Source organism: Mobula hypostoma, chromosome 14 (genome assembly GCF_963921235.1).
Source record: "Mobula hypostoma chromosome 14, sMobHyp1.1, whole genome shotgun sequence".
Classification (NCBI taxonomy): domain Eukaryota; kingdom Metazoa; phylum Chordata; class Chondrichthyes; order Myliobatiformes; family Myliobatidae; genus Mobula; species Mobula hypostoma.
In genome coordinates, this window is record NC_086110.1 from 9,913,076 (window position 1) to 9,933,287 (window position 20,212).

The 20,212-nt window shown below is 42.7% G+C and overlaps 1 protein-coding gene across 5 annotated transcripts in view; it reads left to right on the forward strand.

Annotated features, from left to right (window-relative positions):
* Window positions 1-20,212, forward strand: part of LOC134356079 (endonuclease/exonuclease/phosphatase family domain-containing protein 1-like) — a 68,859-nt gene that overhangs the window by 26,062 nt on the left and 22,585 nt on the right. For all 5 annotated transcript variants that reach the window (XM_063066644.1, XM_063066645.1, XM_063066642.1 and 2 more), the window contains one exon: window positions 19,553-19,663. In XM_063066644.1, coding sequence (XP_062922714.1) covers window positions 19,553-19,663 — 111 coding nt within the window. The remainder of the gene's footprint in view (window positions 1-19,552; window positions 19,664-20,212) is intronic.

The following is a 20,212-nucleotide window of genomic DNA, read 5'->3' on the forward strand; positions in this document are numbered from 1 at the left end:
GCCCAGGAAGTGTTTGGCTTCAGGCAGATATCAATATCAATTTGTCAGCCAAAGTCATTCTGATCCAAGTATGCTACATTGATTTACACATTTCAAAAGGGATCTGGCAGAAAATGATGGGATCAAGGGACAGCGACAATTTGATACATTATTACTTGAAGGTCAGAGGCAGCCCTGGCAAACCAGCCAGTGTGTTCTGTATTCTTCAACACCCACCCCAATCTTATCCTACATGCTGCTATTAGGTGCCTTGATATAAGTTAGAGTACAAAAGGTGAAATTCCATGACAGAAAAAATTGGAAATCCCATTAAACAAGTTATCTAGGTACCAGATTTCAAAGCAGACCAAACAGGGCAGCCATTTTAACATAGGATCTTTAGCATGACAGAAAGGATGTAATGAAAGTGGTGAATACAGCCCAGTCTATCACAGGCAAAGCTCTCCACATCAATGAGCACTGCCACAAGAAAGCAGCATCCATCATCAAGGAACTCTACCATCCAGACCACACTGTCTTCTCACTATTACCAACAGGCCAGAGATGCAGAAGCCTCAGTACCCACACCACCAGGTTCAAGAACAGTTATTACCCATCAACTATCAGGCTCTTGAACCGGCTTGGTTGACTTCACTCATCTCAACTCTGAACTGATTCCATAACCTACATTCTGACATGTCTATCCACGGCCTCCTCTACTGTAAAGATGAAGCCACACTCAGGTTGGAGGAACAACACCTTATATTCCGTATGGGTAGCCTCCAACCTGATGGCATGAACATTGACTTCTCTAACTTCCGCTAGGCCCCACCTCCCCCTCGTACCCCATCTGTTACTCTTTTTTATGCACACATTCTTTCTCTCACTCTCCTTTTTCTCCCTCTGTCCCTCTGAATATACGCCTTGCCCATCCTCTGGGTCACCCCCCCCCCCGTCTTTCTTCCCGGACCTCCTGTCCCATGATCCTCTCGTATCCCCTTTTGCCTATCACCTGTCCAGCTCTCGGCTCTATCCCTCCCCCTCCTGTCTTCTCCTATCATTTTGTATCTCCCCCTCCCCCTCCAGCTTTCAAATCCCTTACTCACTCTTCCTTCAGTTAGTCCTGACGAAGGGTCTCGGCCTGAAACGTCGACTGCGCCTCTTCCTAGAGATGCTGCTTGGCCTGCTGCGTTCACCAGCAACTTTGATGTGTGTTGCTTGAATTTCCAGCATCTGCAGAATTCCTGTTGTTTCCATAACCTACTGATTCACTTTCAAGGACTTAACAACTCATGTTCCCAGTAGTAATTATTTCCCCTTGTGTGTAGCTTTTGATTGATTCTATTGTTTTTTTCATTGATTCTATTGCATTTCTTTGTTCTACTGTGAATACCTGCAAGAAAATGTATCTCAGTGTAGTACATGGGAACAAATATCTAATTTGATAATAAATTGAGGCCATAGACTGACATGTTGGAATGAGAAAGGGAAGGAAAATTAAAATGTGTGGCCAATGGGAAAGCCTGCCTTTTGTGGTGGATGGAGTAGATTTTTGCTATGCCAGTGTTAGAGATAGGTTATGCTTGGAGGTCATAGTGGTACACTTTGCAAAACAGCATTTCTGTTTTTATTTGCCTAGTCAGTAATGTTCATCTGTTGCACAATGAACTCTGACCAGCTGGTGGGTCTGTTTGAACTGTGCACTTTCCAGCTCCAAAGTAAACTGTGGTGAGTCACACGTCAGGAGTCAGCCTTGCCAATGATCTCTCACTGAATGACAAGCATATCTACAAAAGTAATTTTTTTCCAGTTTCAAACCCTTTATTTCTGAAAGTTCTAAACTACCTGATTCTGTGTTCTGGATGAGCAGTGGTTGAAGTTAGTGGAAAGGATGCATTGTCCTGTCAGAGCTACTCCAGGGAAGTTTGGATAATTCACACACTCAATTCCCATTGGAAGGCATGCATCGGCAAAGTTCCCACAATGAGACAACCCACAGGTTGAGTATGCAGTGCAGGGGTGTGATCTGGAAGAGTTCAAAGTAAATTTATTATCAAAGTACACATATTTCACCATATACTACACAGAGATTAATTTTCTTGCAGGTATTCACAGTAGAACGGAAAAATGCAATGGAAACAATGAAAATTACACACAAAAACTGACAAAGAGGGCACAAAGATAAATTAAGGCTACATCCACACTAGAACGGATAATTTTGAAAACGCCTGTTTCGCGTAAAAACAGTAGGTGTCTACACCAGGCGTTTTGAAAATACCTCTGTCCGCATTAAAACAGGGTATTTAGGCGAATCTCCTCCTACTGGGCATGTGCAGGACACATCTGCAGGAAACAAGTGAAGAGTAAACGGTATACTTGGTGCATGTTTGTCCAGTTACAGACTAGAAAAACTTAAAAGGAAATTGCCAAATGACGGGCAGCTGTTGGCTCTCGCGCAGGAGAACTTAAAACTGAAAAAACAAATACAGGACCGTATGGAGGCAACCGACAGGGAGTTCACGGACAGTATGACCCAGCTGACAACGAACATTGAAAAACTGACTAACTCTGTTGCAGAGGGATTTGCAACGATGAGGAATATGATGGCTCCCCCCACCCCAGTACTTTTCACCACCACAATACAAGCCTCACAGCCACTACAATAGCTACACATACGGACACACAGACCCCCGGGTGGCCCCACCAACATCTTCCCCACTCCCACAGAGGGGTCACCCTGGAAACATTTCCTGCAGCTATAGTCTTCACCGATGAAAGGGATGACAGGTTTTTTAAAACCTTTGGTTACCCCGTACACACTACAACGCCCAACCAGCGTTTTCAGATTTAAATACTCTGGAGAGCGTTTCAGAAAAGCTCCATTTTCGGGAGAAGAAAACGCTGTTTCAGTGTGGACGGAGGGTCAAAACGAAGAGAAAAAGCTTGGGTTACGGATTTATCTGGTCTAGTGTGGACGTAGCCTAAGGTTACTCCGGGTGAGATGATGCAAGGAGATCAACTTAGTTTCAACTTGATCATGGACGAGGATAGATCTGGTCCTAGGGTTGAGGTTCTTAACTGGAAGAAGGCCAAATTTGAAGAAATGAGAAAGGATCTAAAAAGCGTGGATTGGGGGAAGTTGTTCTCTGGTAAAACATAGAAAACATAGAAAATAGGTGCAGGAGTAGGCCATTCGGCCCTTTGAGCCTGCACCGCCATTTATTATGATCATGGCTGATCATCCAACTCAGAACCCTGCATCAGCCTTCCCTCCATACCCCCTGATCCCCGTAACCACAAGGGCCATATCTAACTCCCTCTTAAATATAGCCAATGAACTGGCCTCAACTGTTTCCTGTGGCAGAGAATTGCACAGATTCACCACTCGCTGTGTGAAGAAGTTTTTCCTAATCTCAGTCCTAAAAGGCTTCCCCCTTATCCTCAAACTGTGACCCCTCGTTCTGGACTTCCCCAACATCGGGAACAATCTTCCTGCATCTAGCCTGTCCAATACCTTTAAGATTTTATACGTTTCAATCAGATCCCCCCTCAATCTTCTAAATTCCAACGAGTACAAGCCTAGTTCATCCAGTCTTTCTTCATATGAAAGTCCTGCCATCCCAGGAATCAATCTGGTGAACCTTCTTTGTACTCCCTCTATGGCAAGGATGTCTTTCCTCAGATTAGGGGACCAAAACTGCACACAATACTCCAGGTGTGGTCTCACCAAGGCCTTGTACAACTGCAGTAGTACCTCCTTGCTCCTGTACTCGATTCCTCTCGCTATAAATGTCAGCATACCATTCGCCTTTTTCACCGCCTGCTGTACCTGCATGCCCACTTTCAATGACTGGTGTATAATGACATCCAGGTCTCGTTGCACCTCCCCTTTTCCTAATCGGCCACCATTCAGATAATAATCTGTTTTCCTATTTTTGCCACCAAAGTGGATAACTTCACATTTATCCACATTAAATTGCATCTGCCATGAATTTGCCCACTCACCCAACCTATCCAAGTCACCCTGCATCCTCTTAGCATCCTCCTCACAGCTAACACTGCCACCCAGCTTCGTGTCATCTGCAAACTTGGAGATGCTGCATTTAATTCCCTCATCCAAGTCATTAATATATATTGTAAACAACTGGGTCCCAGCACTGAGCCTTGCGGTACCCCACTAGTCACTGCCTGCCACCTGAAAAGGTCCCGTTTATTCCCACTCTTTGCTTCCTGTCTGCTAACCAATTCTCTATCCACATCAATACCTTACCCCCAATACTGTGTGCTTTAAGTTTGCACACTAATCTCCTGTGTGGGACCTTGTCAAAAGCCTTTTGAAAATCCAAATATACCACATCCACTGGTTCTCCCCTATCCACTCTACTAGTTACATCCTCAAAAAATTCTATGAGATTCGTCAGACATGATTTTCCTTTCATGTGATCGGTAGGTGGGAAGCCTTCAAAGGAGAAATTTTGAGAGTGCAGACTTTGTATGTTCCTGTCAGGATTAAATGCAAAGTGAATATGAATAAGGAACCTTGGTTCTCAAGGGATATTGCAACTCTGATAAAGAAGAAGAGGGAATTGTATGACATGTTAGATATGGCCCTTGTGGCTACGGGGGTCAGGGGGTATGGAGGGAAGGCTGGGGTGGGGTTCTGAGTTGGATGATCAGCCATGATCATAATAAATGGCGGTGCAGGCTCGAAGGGCTGAATGGCCTACTCCTGCACCTATTTTCTATGTTTCTATGTATAGGAAGCAGGGAGTAAATAAGGTGCTTGAGGAATATAAGAAGTGCAAGAAAATACTTAAGAAAGAAATCAGGAGTGCTAAAAGAAGACATGAGGTTGCCATGGCAGTCAAAGTGAAGGATAATCCAAAGAGCTTTTACAGGCATATCAAGAGCAAAAGGATTGTAAGGGATAAAATTGGTCCTCTTGAAGATCAGAGTGGTCGCCTATGTGCGGAACCAAAGGAAATGGAGGAGATCTTAAATAGGTTTTTTGCATCTGTATTTACGAAGGAAACTGGCATGAAGTCTATGGAATTAGGGGAAACAAGTAGTGAGATCATGGAAACTGTACAGATCGAAAAGGAGGAGGTCTTGCTGTCTTGAGGAAAATTAAAGTGGATAAATCCCCGGGACCTGACAGGATGTTCCCTTGGACCTTGAAGGAGATTGGTGTTGAAATTGCAGGGGCCCTGGCAGAAATATTTAAAATGTCGCTGTCTACAGGTGAGGTGCCGGAGGATTGGAGAGTAGCCCATGTTGTTCCGTTGTTTAAAAAAGGATCGAAAAGTAATCCAGGAAATTATAGGCCGGTAAGTTTAATGTCGGTAGTAGGTAAGTTATTGGAGGGAGTACTAAGAGACAGAATCTACAAGCATTTGGATAGACAGGGACTTATTAGGGAGAGTCAACATGGCTTTGTGCGTGGCAGGTCATGTTTGACCAATCTATTGGAGTTTTTCGAGGAGGTTACCAGGAAAGTGGATGAAGGGAAGACAGTGGATATTGTCTACATGGACTTCAGTAAGGCCTTTGACAAGGTCCCGCATGGGAGGTTAGTTAGGAAAATTCAGTTGCTAGGTATACATGGAGAGGTGGTAAATTGGATCAGACATTGGCTCAATGGAAGAAGCCAAAGAGTGGTAGTACAGAATTGCTTCTCCGAGTGGAGGCGTATGACTAGTGGTGTGCCACAGGGATCAGTGCTGGGTCCATTGTTATTTGTCATCTATATCAATGATCTGGATGATAATGTGGTAAATTGGATCAGCAAATTTGCTGATGATACAAAGATTGGAGGTGTAGTAGACAGCGAGGAAGGTTTTCAGAGCCTGCAGAGGGACTTGGACCAGCTGGAAAAGTGGGCTGAAAGATGGCAGATGGAGTTTAATGCAGACAAGTGTGAGGTATTGCACGTTGGAATGACAAACCAAGGTAGAACATACAGGGTTAATGGTAAGGCACTGAGGAGTGCAGTGGAACAGAGGGATCTGGGAATACAGATACAAAATTCCCTAAAGCGGCATCACAGATAGATAGGGTCGTAAAGAGAGCTTTTGGTACATTGGCCTTTATTAATCAAAGTATTGAGTATAAGAGCTGGAATGTTATGATGAGGTTGTATAAGGCATTGGTGAGGCCGAATCTGGAGTATTGTGTTCAGTTTTGGTCACTAAATTACAGGAAGGATATAAATAAGGTTGAAAGAGTGCAGAGAAGGTTTACAAGGATGTTGCCAGGACTTGAGAAACTCAGTTACAGAGAAAGGTTGAATAGGTTAGGACTTTATTCCCTGGAGTGTAGAAGAATGAGGGGAGATTTGATAGAGGTATATAAAATTATGATGGGTATGCAAGCAAGCTTTTTCCACTGAGCAAGGGGAGAAAAAAACCAGAGGACATGGGTTAAGGGTGAGGGGGGAAAAGTTTAAAGGGAACGTTAGTGGGGGGCTTCTTCACACAGATAGTGGTGGGAGTATGGAATGAGCTACAAGACGAGGTAGTAAATGCAGGTTCTTTTTTAACATTTAAGAATAAATTGGACAGATACATGAATGGGAGGTGTATGGAGGGATATGGTCCGTGTGCAGGTCAGTGGGACTAGGCAGAAAATGGTTCGGCACAGCCAAGAAGGTCCAAAAGGCCTGTTTCTGTGCTGTAGTTTCTATGGTTCTACGGTTCTATGGTTCTATCAGTCATCTCATTATGACTGGAGACTTCAATTTTGATTTAATTCTGAGCCTCAGACACTACATATATTTTGGCTGAAAGAAATTGAATCACCATCCCTCTAATTCTTACACTAACTAACGTAACTGAGTCCTCTTGAGTTTTCTGTATGTCTTGCCGAAGTCTGTCAAAACTTTGTACACCTCAAAGTAATATTCTCTTATTCTTCATTGTTGAAAAGAAAGGTATGCTAGCCTTGTTAGTTTCTCCTCATAACTTTAATTCATTAGAATCAGAATCAGGATATAATATCATTGGCATTTGTCATGATATTTGTTGTTTGCGGCAACAGTACATTGTAATACATTAAAAACTTCTGTAAATTACAATAAGAAATATATATTCTGAGAAGTTAAATAAGTAGTGCAAAATTAAATAAGTAGTGCAAAGGAGTGCAAAATTATGAAGTAGTATTCCTGGGTTGGTTCATTCCCCATTGGCAAATACAAATGTATGATGGCTGGGGGGTGGTAAGATGGTTGGAGAAGAAGCTGTTGCTAAAACATTGAATGTGTATCTTAAGGCTTCTGTACCTCTTCTCTGATGGTAGTAATAAAAAAAGAACATGTCCTAGGTGATGGGAGTCTTAATGATGGAAACTGCCTTTTTGAGGCATCACCTTTTGAAGTTGTCGTCGATGGTGAAGACGCTAGTGCATGGGGATGAACAACAAGGTCATTTTCATAATAGTATTACTGAAAATCTCAGTCATGGGAAATTTTATGTTTTGTTGTATTAGGGCAAAATTAACACAAGATAGACAGCACTTGGGAACAGGAAAATTGAGCACAACACATTAGTGACTAGTGCCAAGACTCAAAATTATGGCAAAGTTGCTTCACTTTACCATAATGCGATTTTCAATATCACAACACTAGTGTGCATGAATTTTTAGTCCAGTGTATTTGGATCACTCAGTGGAATGTGCAATTAAGCAATGTTAAAAAGCAATAAACAAAGAAATATCTTGCTTTAGGTTTTGTAAGCATTAGAAACAAAACTCATAGAATCAGATTTATTTACACTGACGTACTGCATGTCGTGAAATTTGGTGTTTTGTGACAGCAGTACAGCCGAATACATGACGGTAGCATAGTGGTTAGTGCAATCCTTTACTGTACAGGCGATGCTGGTTCAGTTCATGCCGTTGCCTGTAAAGAGGTTGTATATTTACCTTGTGCTCCAGTTCCCTCCCAGAGCAGGTTGGTTAATAGTCCCTGGTTAGGCTCAGATTAAATCAGGGCATTGCTATGCAGCATGGCTTGAAAGGTCATGCTGAATCTCAATAAATAAATAAATAATAACATGTTCTCTAAATTATAATAAGAAATATATAAAGTATATATTTTTAGAGATCATAACTGTCTCAGAACAAGTGAATAACAGTGTAGAAGGAATAGGCTTAACAGAGTTAGTGACCTTTCTGAGTTTAACATCTTATCCTCGTGTGTCCTACATAAACAATGTTCCCAACTGCCTCATCTGTCACCATTGTCTCACATTCCTTCCATCCTAACCTCTGGTCAGACCAAATTTTTGCTTTAGAGGCTCTGATCTTGATGGACTAGGATCTGTGATGTACATTTAATCCAGAACGACTTCATTGTAAAAATATCCAGCAAGAATTCAGGTCATTCACCCCCAGCCCTTGAATGTGCTCTCTTTTTAATTATTTGGATTTCCAGGATTAGTGGCACATTCCAAAACTCAATCTAGTGCTAAATTCAGATGCCACAGAGTTATGGTACCACTGAGGCATTCCTTGCTGTTTTATACTGTCTACATACCTGCTTTCATTCCTGAATTAATTTATGGATTCCAGAGTGGCAGTCCTCTCATTATTTCAGTTAGAGTGATTTTGAAGAGCAAAAAAGGCCTCAGACTTTCAATTCATTTAAGATGGTACCGTGCTGCATCTCCATCAAGATTGTGCCTCAGTCTTAGTTGTATCTTAAATTCGTAGAATGGTTTTGGGGACAGAGATGGGGTTTAGGTACAGTGACGTGGTGGAGTTAGAGGTCTGATCAGACCTTGGGGAGAGAGATGTGGAGGAGTTAGAGATCAGGCCGTTGCTCCGCACTCAAAGTCCAGGGACATAAACGGGTGATAAGTAATATCCAGAGTCCAGTCCTCTGCTCTGCGCTTGAAGGCCAGCGACGTGGTCATGTGATGAACAACATTCACATCTGGGCCTCCACTCTGCAGTTGAAGGCCAGCAACTTGGATAGGTGATGAAGAGCATCCATGGATGTTAGGTTGTCCCAGGTTTATGGGTCCTGGGATCGGATATTCATGTGAGCAGGAGACATGAAGAGGCACGAAGGCTGGTCATTTGGCATGCCTGGACTCTGGTGTCCTGTCGTCAGCTAGTCGGGAGGTCAATATAAAAGATTGAAACTGAAGGTAGATCGGGAGTCCATACGTTGAAACCTGGAGACTGGAGGCCCTGAGGCCTGTATTGAAATGGAAGAATTGTCTGTGTGTGGGTGGGTGGTTGAGAGGGAGGATCAGAGGGATGACTGGGCTTGTTTTGCCGTTGTTGATCTCTTACTTGTGTTCTGTGTTGCTATGTTGATGCCGGATAGTGCAGTGACACTTGTGGGCTGCCCCTAACCCATCTGTAGGTGTGTTGGTTGCTGGCACAAATGACACATTTCATTTTCTGCTTTGATATACGTGTGATAAATATATCTGAATCTGGACTACAGATTCCACTCCCAGGAAGACTCCTGGCCTTTAATCCACTATCCAAAGAGCAGATTTACTTGATCTTTGTTCCCATGGGAGATTCAGGGCTGAAACAGTTATCTTGCTGTTTAGTTCCTCCTCTACCAACACCCTGATGTAGGATAAAATTTCACCAGGTCTAGCTACCCCCGAGAAAGTATTATTTATGTTAGTTTATCCAGTGTGTCTGTAGACCTGCAGCCACTTGCTTCATCTAACATCGTCAGCAAAAAAATTTGGCCAATGGCCAGGATGTGGGTAAGTCCATCCTTTCTCGGGAAGCTTGCAGATGAACAATAGCTAGGCACTCATAATCTAGAGGGGGCTGAAATGGCATAATGCAATCCATTTACCAACAGATATATGGACAACCATAAAGTGCACATCAACGGTTCCGACCTGTCAGTGGTTGAACAGGAAATGCCATCAGCGACACACTCAAACACAGAGAGTTCTTTCCACAACATTTGCTGGGAGATATTGACCTCAGCTCTTGCTGGCTTTAGGTAGAGGATTTGTCTAGTTTTTGCATTGTGGTTTACATTATTAGCTGTGTAACTCCTGAGAATGATGTTCTTGCTGTGGAAGTTGTTAATATAAGACTCTCAAGACTGATCCTTGGTAGGCAGGACTAATACGAAAGACAGGTTGTGTCAATCAGACAATGACACAAGAGTTTCTGCAGATGCTAGAAATCCAGAGAAATGCACACAAAATGCTGGAGGAACTCAGCAGGTCAGGTAATATATATGGAGTGGGGAAAAGAGTCGATGTTTCAGACAGAGACACTTCATCAGGGCTCCTGGTGAAGGGTTCTAGCCCAAAAAGTTGACTATTTATAACTCTCCCTAGATTCTGCCTCACGTGCTGAGTTCCTTGAGCATTTTATATCCATTTGTATCCATTAGGCTTTTAGTCACTAGGAGAATGAGAGAAGAACTTAAAGGAACCTATAAAATTCCAATGGGGCTGGAAAGATCGATGCAGAAAGGATGTTCCCTGAGGTCATGGAGTCCAGAACCGGGGAATATGGAGTGAGTTGTTTTAGGCTGAGGAGAATTTTTTTCTTCCAGAGTGTGGTGAACCTGTGTCATTCACTACCACAGAAAGCTCTTGATGCCATAACAAGAAATATGTTTAAGAAAGAGTTAGTTACTGTTCTAATGAGTAGAGGGATCAAAAGTTACAGGGAAAAGCTGAAACACAGGAATAAGTATGGATGATTAGCCATGATCATACTGAGTGCTTCACTACTTCAGTTTACTTCTGCTGCTATTCTTTATATTTCCAAGGAAGTTAGTCAGCTCTAGCAGCTTGCCCAGGAAACAGTGTGAGGGAGACGGTAAGTCTACTCCGCAAGCAAACATTCATCAGTGGAGCTATTAATATTGTGGCCAGTGATGTGCTTCCCCATTTACTTCTCTTTAAAACTCTCATTTCTCTTCAAAAGGGTTTAAATAAAACTGGGGCGGTATTTCATTAGGAGTTTGAGGAGATTTGGTATGTCACCAAAGACACTTGCGAATTCCTACAGATGCACTGTAGAGAGCATTCTAACTCGCTGCATCATCATCATCTGGTACGGGGGGGGCGTGGGGTGGGGGGTGGTGTGGGAGAGAACACTACACAGAATCAAAATAAGCTGCAGAAAGTTGTAAACTCAGTCAGCTCCTCTATGACATTAGCCTTTACAGAATCCAGGCCATCTTCAAGGAGTGATGCCTCAAAAAGGTGCCTCATTAAAGACACCCATCACTCAGGACATGCCCTGTTCTCACTGCTACCAGCAGGAAGAAAGTACTGAAGCCTGAAGGCACCCGTCCAATGATTCGGGAACAGCTTCTTCCCCTCTGCTACTGGATTTCTGAATGGACATTGAACCCATGAATGCTACCTCACCAGTTTTTCTCTCTCTTTGCACTATTTATTTAATTTAACTTTTAAAATACATATTTAATATACTTATTGTAATTTACTATTAACATTTCAATGTACTGCCTCTGCCTAACAACAAATTTCACAGCATATTGCAGTGATATTAAACCTGATTCTGAATTTGAGGTAGGGTGTTGTCAAAAATGTAAGCAGAATAGTGTTATCATAGTCTAGGATTTGCCAGGCTAAGGGGGAATCTTATTATTGAGTGCTGTCAAAGATTAATACACATCAGAGAGATATAGCAGACTCTGAACCTTAATGGTGGTAGTTGAGTGGTTGCATTTTCTTGTTCCACCATACACCTGAATTTTAAACATAAGGAACGATGGAATAAAAGCTAAATATTTCCACCCATGGATGATGACAAATCCTTAGGATTAAGTCACCTCCTTGCCACTCCTGCTCTCACACAGATTTTCCTTTCTGACTGATTACAGAGCATCACTGGAAAAGGTCTTGGAGAAGGTCACCCTTCAGTCCTGTTGTCAGGATTTGTGGGAGTAGGACAGGGCCAGAGAGGTAAGGAGAAATGAGCAGTAGTCTCATCCTCAACAAATAAAATACCCAAACACAGGGAGGCATTAAATATCTGTCTGCGATTGAAACAAAAGATTTCATGGTTTAGTACCTGCAGGAATTCAGTTGCAAAGGATTCGGTGTCTTAGCGTCTGTGAGAGATTGAATAAAAGAGCTTGTCGTTTAATTTCTAGTCAGTGATGGAACAAGGTTTTTTTCTGGTTTAGTCCCTGTCTGTGATGGGCAAGGTGGATCAGTGTTCAGTGGAAATTGGATGAGGAACTGTTGGATCAGTGCCATTGATTGAACAAGCGGGATTAGGTGGATTGGTGTTACTTAGTAATTGGACAAAAGTGATCTGATAGATGGATTCCCGTTATTCCTACACAGCAAGCTGTAGTTCATTGGGCTCCAAAGTTTCCAGAGCACATATATTTGTTAATTGTTGTCTTAAATGGAGTCATAAAGCCCTTGTGCTTTCAGTTTAATTTTGTCAAGATTTGACTGGCACAAGTTTTCTGATATTGTGATAATTTAAAGTGGACTCCCAATTAGCACTAATTGCATGCGCTAATTTTAGAAACATAGAAAAATATAGAATACCTACAGCACAATACAGGCCCTTTGGCCCACAAAGTTGTGCCGAACTTTAGAAATTACCAGGGTTAAGGGTGAGGGGGGAAAAGTTTAAAAGGAACATTAGGGGGGGCTTCTTCACACAGAGAGTGGTGGGAGTATGGAATGAGCTGCCAGACGAGGTGGTAAATGCGGGTTCTTTTTTAACATTTAAGAATAAATTAGACAGATACATGGATGGGAGGTGTATGGAGGGATATGGTCCATGTGCAGGTCAGTGGGACTAGGCAGAAAATGGTTCGGCACAACCAAGAAGGGCCAAAGGGCCTGTTTCTGTGCTGTAGTTTCTATGGTTCAGTGAAGAAGATGAAGAAGATCAAGAAGATCTATGGTTACCCATAGCCCTCTATTTTTCTAAGCTCCATGTACCTATCCAAAAGTCTCTTAAAAGACCCTATCGAATCCACCTCCACCACCATTACTGGAAGCCCATTCCACGCACTCACCACCCTCTGCGTAAAAAAAACCTACCCTTGACATCTCCTCTGTACCTACTCCCAAGCACCTTAAACCTGTACCCTCCTGTGGCAGCCATATCAGCCCTGGGAAAAAGCCTCTGACTATCCACATGATCAATTCCTCTCACCATCTTATACACCTCTATCAGGTCACCTCTCATCCTCCATCACTCCAAGGAGAAAAGGCTGAGTTCACTCAACCTGTTTTCATAAGGCATACTCCCCAATCCAGGCAATATCCTTGTAAATCTCCTCTGCACCTTTTATATGGTTTCCACATCCTTCCTGTAGCGAGGCGACCAGAACTGAGCACAGTACTCCAAGTGGGGTCTGACCAAGTTCCTATATAGCTGCAACATTACCTCTCAGCTCCGAAATTCAACTCTGTGATTGATGAAGGCCAATACACCGTATGCCTTCTTAACCACAGAGTCAACCTTCGCAGCTGCTTTGAGCATCCTATGGACTCGGATCCCAAGATCCCTCTGATCCTCCACACTGCCAAGAGTCTTACGATTAATACTAAATTCTGCCATCATATTTGACCTACCAAAATGAACCACTTCACATTTATCTGGGTTGAACTCCATCTGCCACTTCTCAGCCCAGTTTTGCATCCTATCAATGTCCCGCTGCAACCTCTGACAGCCACTATCCACAGCACCCTCAACTTTTGTGTTATCAGTAAACATAGAAACATAGAAAATAGGTGCAGGAGTAGGCCATTCGGCCCTTCGAGCCTGCACCGCCATTTATTATGATCATGGCTGATCATCCAACTCAGAACCCTGCACCAGCCTTCCCTCCATACCCCCTGATCCCCGTAGCCACAAGGGCCATATCTAACTCCCTCTTAAATATAGCCAATGAACTGGCCTCAACTGTTTCCTGTGGCAGAGAATTCCACAGATTCACCACTCTCTGTGTGAAGAAGTTTTTCCTAATCTCGGTCCTAAAAGGCTTCCCTTTTATCCTCAAACTGTGACCCCTCGTTCTGGACTTCCCCAACATCGGGAACAATCTTCCTGCATCTAGCCTGTCCAATCCCTTTAGGATTTTATATGTTTCAATCAGATCCCCCCTCAATCTTCTAAATTCCAACGAGTACAAGCCTAGTTCATCCAGTCTTTCTTCATATGAAAGTCCTGCCATCCCAGGAATCAATCTGGTGAACCTTCTTTGTACTCCCTCTATGGCAAGGATGTCCTTCCTCAGATTAGGGGACCAAAACTGCACACAATACTCCAGGTGTGGTCTCACCAAGGCCTTGTACAACTGCAGTAGTACCTCCCTGCTCCTGTACTCGAATCCTCTCGCTATAAATGCCAGCATACCATTTGCCTTTTTCACCGCCTGCTGTACCTGCATGCCCACTTTCAATGACTGGTGTATAATGACACCCAGGTCTCGTTGCACCTCCCCTTTTCCTAATCGGCCACCATTCAGATAATAATCTGTTTTCCTATTTTTGCCACCAAAGTGGATAACTTCACATTTATCCACATTAAATTGCATCTGCCATGAATTTGCCCACTCACCCAACCTATCCAAGTCACTCTGCATCCTCTTAGCATCCTCCTCACAGCTAACACTGCCACCCAGCTTCGTGTCATCCGCAAACTTGGAGATGTTGCATTTAATTCCCTCATCCAAGTCATTAATATATATTGTAAACAACTGGGGTCCCAGCACTGAGCCTTGCGGTACCCCACTAGTCACCGCCTGCCATTCTGAAAAGGTCCCGTTTATTCCCACTCTTTGCTTCCTGTCTGCTAACCAATTCTCTATCCACATCAATACCTTACCCCCAATACCGTGTGCTTTAAGTTTGCACACTAATCTCCTGTGTGGGACCTTGTCAAAAGCCTTTTGAAAATCCAAATATACCACATCCACTGGTTCTCCCCTATCCACTCTACTAGTTACATCCTCAAAAAATTGTATGAGATTCGTCAGACATGATTTTCCTTTCACAAATCCATGCTGACTTTGTCCGATGATTTCACTGCTTTCCAAACTTACTAACCCATCCCTCACTTCCTCATCCAGGTCATTTATAAAAATCACGAAGAGTAAGGGTCCCAGAACAGATCCCTGAGGCACACCATTAGTCACCAACCTCCATGCAGAGGCTACAACCACTCTTTGCCTTCTGTGGGCAAGCCAGTTCTGGATCCACAAAGCAATATCTCCTTGGATCCCATGCCCCCTTACTTTCTCAATAAGCCTTGCATGGGGTACCTTATTGAATGCCTTGCTGAAATCCATGTACACTACATCTACTGCTCTTCCTTCATCAATGTGTTTAGTCACATCCTCAAGAAATCCAATCAGGCTCGTAAGGCACGACCTGCCCTTGACAAAGCCATGCAGACTATTTCCTCTCCAAATGTTCATAATTCCTGACTCTCAGAATCTTCTCCATCAACTTACCAAGCACTGAAGTAAGACTCACTGGTCTGTAATTTCCTGGGCTATCTCTACTGCCTTTCTTGAATGAGGGAAAAACATCCCCAACCCTCCAATCTTCCAGAACCTCTCCTATCCCCATAGATAATGAAAAATCATCGCCAGAGGCTCGGCGATCTCCTCCCTCGCTTCCCACAGTAGCCTGGGGTACATCTCATCCGGACCCGGCGACTTATCCAACTTGATACTTTCCAAAATCTCCAGCACATCCTCTTTCCTAATATCTACATGCTCAAGCTTTTCAGTCCACTGCAGGTCATCACTACAATCACCAAGATCCTTTTCCATTGTGAATACTGAAGTAAGGTATTCATTAAGTACCTCTGTTATTTCCTCAGGTTCCATTCACACTTTCCCACTGTCACACTTGATAGGTCCTATTCTTTCACATCTTATCCTCTTGCTCTTCACGTACTTGTAGAATACCTTGGGGTTTTCCTTAATCCTGCCTGCCAAGGCCTTCTCATGGCCCCTTCTGGCTCTCCTGATTTCCTTCTTAAGCTCCTTCCTGTTAGCCTTATAATCTTCTAGATCTCTAACATTACCTAGCTCTCTGAACCTTTCGTAAGCTTTTCTTTTCTTCTTGACTAGATTTACTACAGCCTTTGTACACCATGGTTCCTGTACCCTACCATGACTTCCCTGTCTCATTGGAACGTACCTATGCAGAACTCTGCACAAATATCCCCTGAACATTTGCCACATTTCTTCCGTACCTTCCCTGAGAACATCTGTTCCCAATTTAAGCTTCCAAGTTCCTGCCTGGTAGCCTCATAATTCCCGTTATTCCAATTAAACGTTTTTCTAACTTGTCTGTTCCTATCTTTCTCCAATACTTTGTAAAGGAGATAGAATTATGATCACTATCTCCAAAATGCTCTCCCACTGAGAGATCTGACACCTAACCAGGTTCATTTCCCAATACCAAATCAAGTACAGTCTCTCTTCTTGTATGCTTATCTACATATTGTGTCAAGAGACCTTCCTTGACACAATATTTTGAGATTGTTACTTCTTACGCCATTTGTCCAAGCTACCAATGTTCTTTTGGAATTATTATGAATAAATGTCAGGGTGTCTACTCCAGAAACTGTACTTCCTCTGCACTTGGGTTCCGATACTGTCAGTGCACACCGTGACAGAAGGACCCTGCAAAAAGCACAGTATGTGGAAAACACGTGCCAGTCAAAATAAACTTGATAAGATTGAACAGAAAATGTAAGGGCTCTTACAACTCTAATTAAGACAACAATTAGTAAATATAGATGCTCTAGAAACTTTGGAGCTCAATGTTTTACAGCTCACTGTACAGTCCCCCAGAACTCATGACGGTACCTCCCTCCTTAAGACCGGCGCCTAATTATTGGACAAAGGGAATTATATGAATGGGTTTGAGTCAACGATTGGACAAGAAAGGTTAGGCGGATTAATGGTGGAAATTGATTGTAAGTTTGGTAGTAATCTTGCCTCTATATCTACACATTTCACGCATCTAATTTAGTTTAATACTCTGGACTAGAGCATCAATGGTAAAATCCTTGGAAGAGAAGTTAAACCAAGGCCCTAACTATTTTTTTTGTTTGTTATTACTCATGATCACAGTTTGATTTAAAGAAAAACAGAGTGTCTTTCAGTGAACTAGTGATATTAGTCCATATAAGCAATATTATTACAATGTGGTTAAAACAGAAAAGGCTGTTTCTGTGGAAAGGGAACTAATGTTTCAGTTTGAAGACACATCCTCAGAACTGGGAAAGGGAGAACCTAAGATGATTTAAATTGCAGTGAGTGTGTGTGTGGGGAGAGGAGGAAGATATATGGTGGCTGGATAGGAAAAAGTGAATCTCTCTGATAGGGTGACTGCAGAGTTGCTGTGAGAATATACTGTAATTCAAAGCTGCAAAATGTATGGCTGTACGACATCATGCCCCACAGTTCAGGTTGTGCTAACAGAGTGAGAAAAAACAGCCAGTATTACAGAGGAACTGGCCAGTTCTGAATGAGATAGACTTTTGTCATCTAAACTAGATTAATTTACTTCTCCACTATTCCTGGGAATTTGCTGTTCTGCAGAATGGATACATTGTTTTCTCACATAAAACTGATTAGACTGCATCTAAGTTGCATGTCAAGGAGTCCAAAAGAGTTCCAGAAGTACAATTCTCCCACAAAATCCAAGCAAATAGCAACTGGAGGAAGCTTTATGTCCATGCTGGCCAACTAGAGTGACTGAAGGTTGATCCCACTTCCCAGCTCTGAGGTCCAGCAGATTGTGGTTTTTCAAATGTTCATCCTGGTGCAACTTAAGGTTGTTGACGATTTCTACCTCCACTACTTCTTCAGGCACTGAGTACCAGGACCACATTTCCTAATTTTTCTACCAAGTACCTTCGATCTATGTCTACTGGTTATTGATCCCTCATGAGGGAAGGGGGGATTCAGTGCTTCCTGTTCATTCTCTCATAATTTATACACCTCAGTTAAATCATCTCTTAGCCTTCTCTCTTCTGTTGCCAAGTAAATACAAGACCTAATAAAACACACAACTAGTCATTGTCTTTACCCAACAACTATCAACAAATACAGCACCCAATAAAACATGACAAGACAATGTCTTTGCCCAATAACTATCCTTCTTTATTAATCCTGGTTGATTCAAGGATTCACTACATAGTTTCAAACAAAACATTAACTTTTTAGCTTCATAACTCTTAGTTGCTAGCATAACTCTTTAGCTTACTTTCCCAGCTTCTAAAACCCCCTATTCTTATTCAGAAATCACCCACCTAGCCAGGGTTCGATCTTGGCAAGTTCTTCTCTCAGTCCCTCACTCAGGGTTATCTTCTTCACTGGCTGGTCTCTGGAGTCCCTATTACAGGTTATCATGTAAGGCAAGCTTTATATATTTCATCTCATACTGCCCATTCTTTGCTTAGTTCTTTATTGTTTTGATACAGCCTTAAATCCAATCCTTATCCATGCAAACATTTGTTTCCTGAACTTTAAGTTGCTGCTGGTGATTTCCTTCAATTATTTTAACCATTTAGTTCCTAAATTCCCAGAATGTTTATTTGAGATTTGTAATCTCTCATATTGTACTTTTCCACAAGATGCTGAGTCTCAAACACAGACATCTGTTTGCTGTTCTCCAGATAGCACACAGTTGGATGTTTGCAGTGGGAAAGTCCACAGACCTGTAAAACTGTCTCAGTAATATTCTCTCTTGATACTGGCCAGTTGTTGAACTTCCTTCAATGTGCGCCTATGTTCTGCAAATTCCAACATCCCTTCCTAGGCAGTAGAGTATCCTCTCAATTGCTGATGGGAAAGTTGGCATCACTCTGGCCACAGCAGTTCCAAAGTCAACACCCTAGGCTTGGCCAATCTCTCCTTGTCAGTAAAGTTCTCCAGTGCGTGCAACATTCCCTCGAATTGCAGCCTCCATCATTGACTGCATTCAAACCTGAGATCAATAGATCTCTTAATACTACAGGCACTGGGTAGAGCTGCTGGTGACTAGTTGTGTTCTGCAAGGGTTGGTGTGGAGTCCACTTCTTTTCACATTGCTGTATATGTCAATGATATAGATGATGGAATTGATAATTTTAGAACAAATGTCCCATGAGAAAAGCAATGAGGAGGAATTTCTTTAGCCAGAAAGTGGTGAATCTGTGGAATTCATTGCTGCAGGAAGCTGTGGAGGCCAGGTTATTGGGTAAATTTAAAGCAGAGGTTGATAGTTTCTTGATTAGTAAGGACACCAAAGCAAATGGGGAGAAGGCAGCAGAATGGGATTGGCAGGGATAATAAATCAGCCATGATGGAATGGCGGAGCAGACTCAATGGGCCATATGGCCTAATTGTGCTCCTTTGTCTTATGGTCATATATAGGGACAAGTCTGAAGTAAAGCAGCCATGGTCTTGTTGAAGGTTGGAGCAGGTTCAGGGGGCTAAATAATTGATTCATCTTCCTATATGTTCTTCTGCATCCTCTCTGGTTCTTCTTCATAGATCAAGATATTGTAATTTGCACCACTTCCCAAGTGTATCATGTTATCAATCAACTGCAGTTTTTGCTCTCCTCAGCTCTGTCTGGAGTTCGAGAAGCCCACCATAACTGCGCTGCAGGAATGGAAAGCCAGCCGGGGCAGTTGGAAATATGTGGTGTTGGAAAACCCACCTGGAGAAGAAGAAAAGGTACTCTCAAAGTTAAAATTATTTACCTACTGTAAATTATCAGGCCCTCTTGATAAACAGTAGCATTTTGTCCTTATTTGGAAAATTAATGCAGCAAAATGGGCTAAGTCCGTGGCATTATCAAATAAAAACACACAACATTCTGTAAATCCTGGAAATCTAGAGCAAAACAAACAAAATGCTGGAAGAATTCAGTAGGTCAGGCAGCATATTTGGAGAGGAATGAACAATTGACATTTTGGGCCAAGACCCTTCATCAGGACTGAAAGGGAAGGTGGAAAAAAACCAGAATAAGAAGGCAGGGAAGAGGTAGGAGTACAAGCTGGCAGGTGATACAGTAGGTAAAGCCCGGTGAGGGAGAAGGTAAGTGGGCGGGGGAGGGGGACATGAAGTTGGAGTGATAGGCAGAAGAGATAAAGGGCTGGGAGGAAGGAATCAGATAGTAGAGCAGAGTGGACTATGGGAGAAAGGGAATTTTGATACTGGTCGAAGTAAGGTCATAACAGGAAAAGTGCATTAAGTGACAGGTTCTATTTCATCATATTTCCT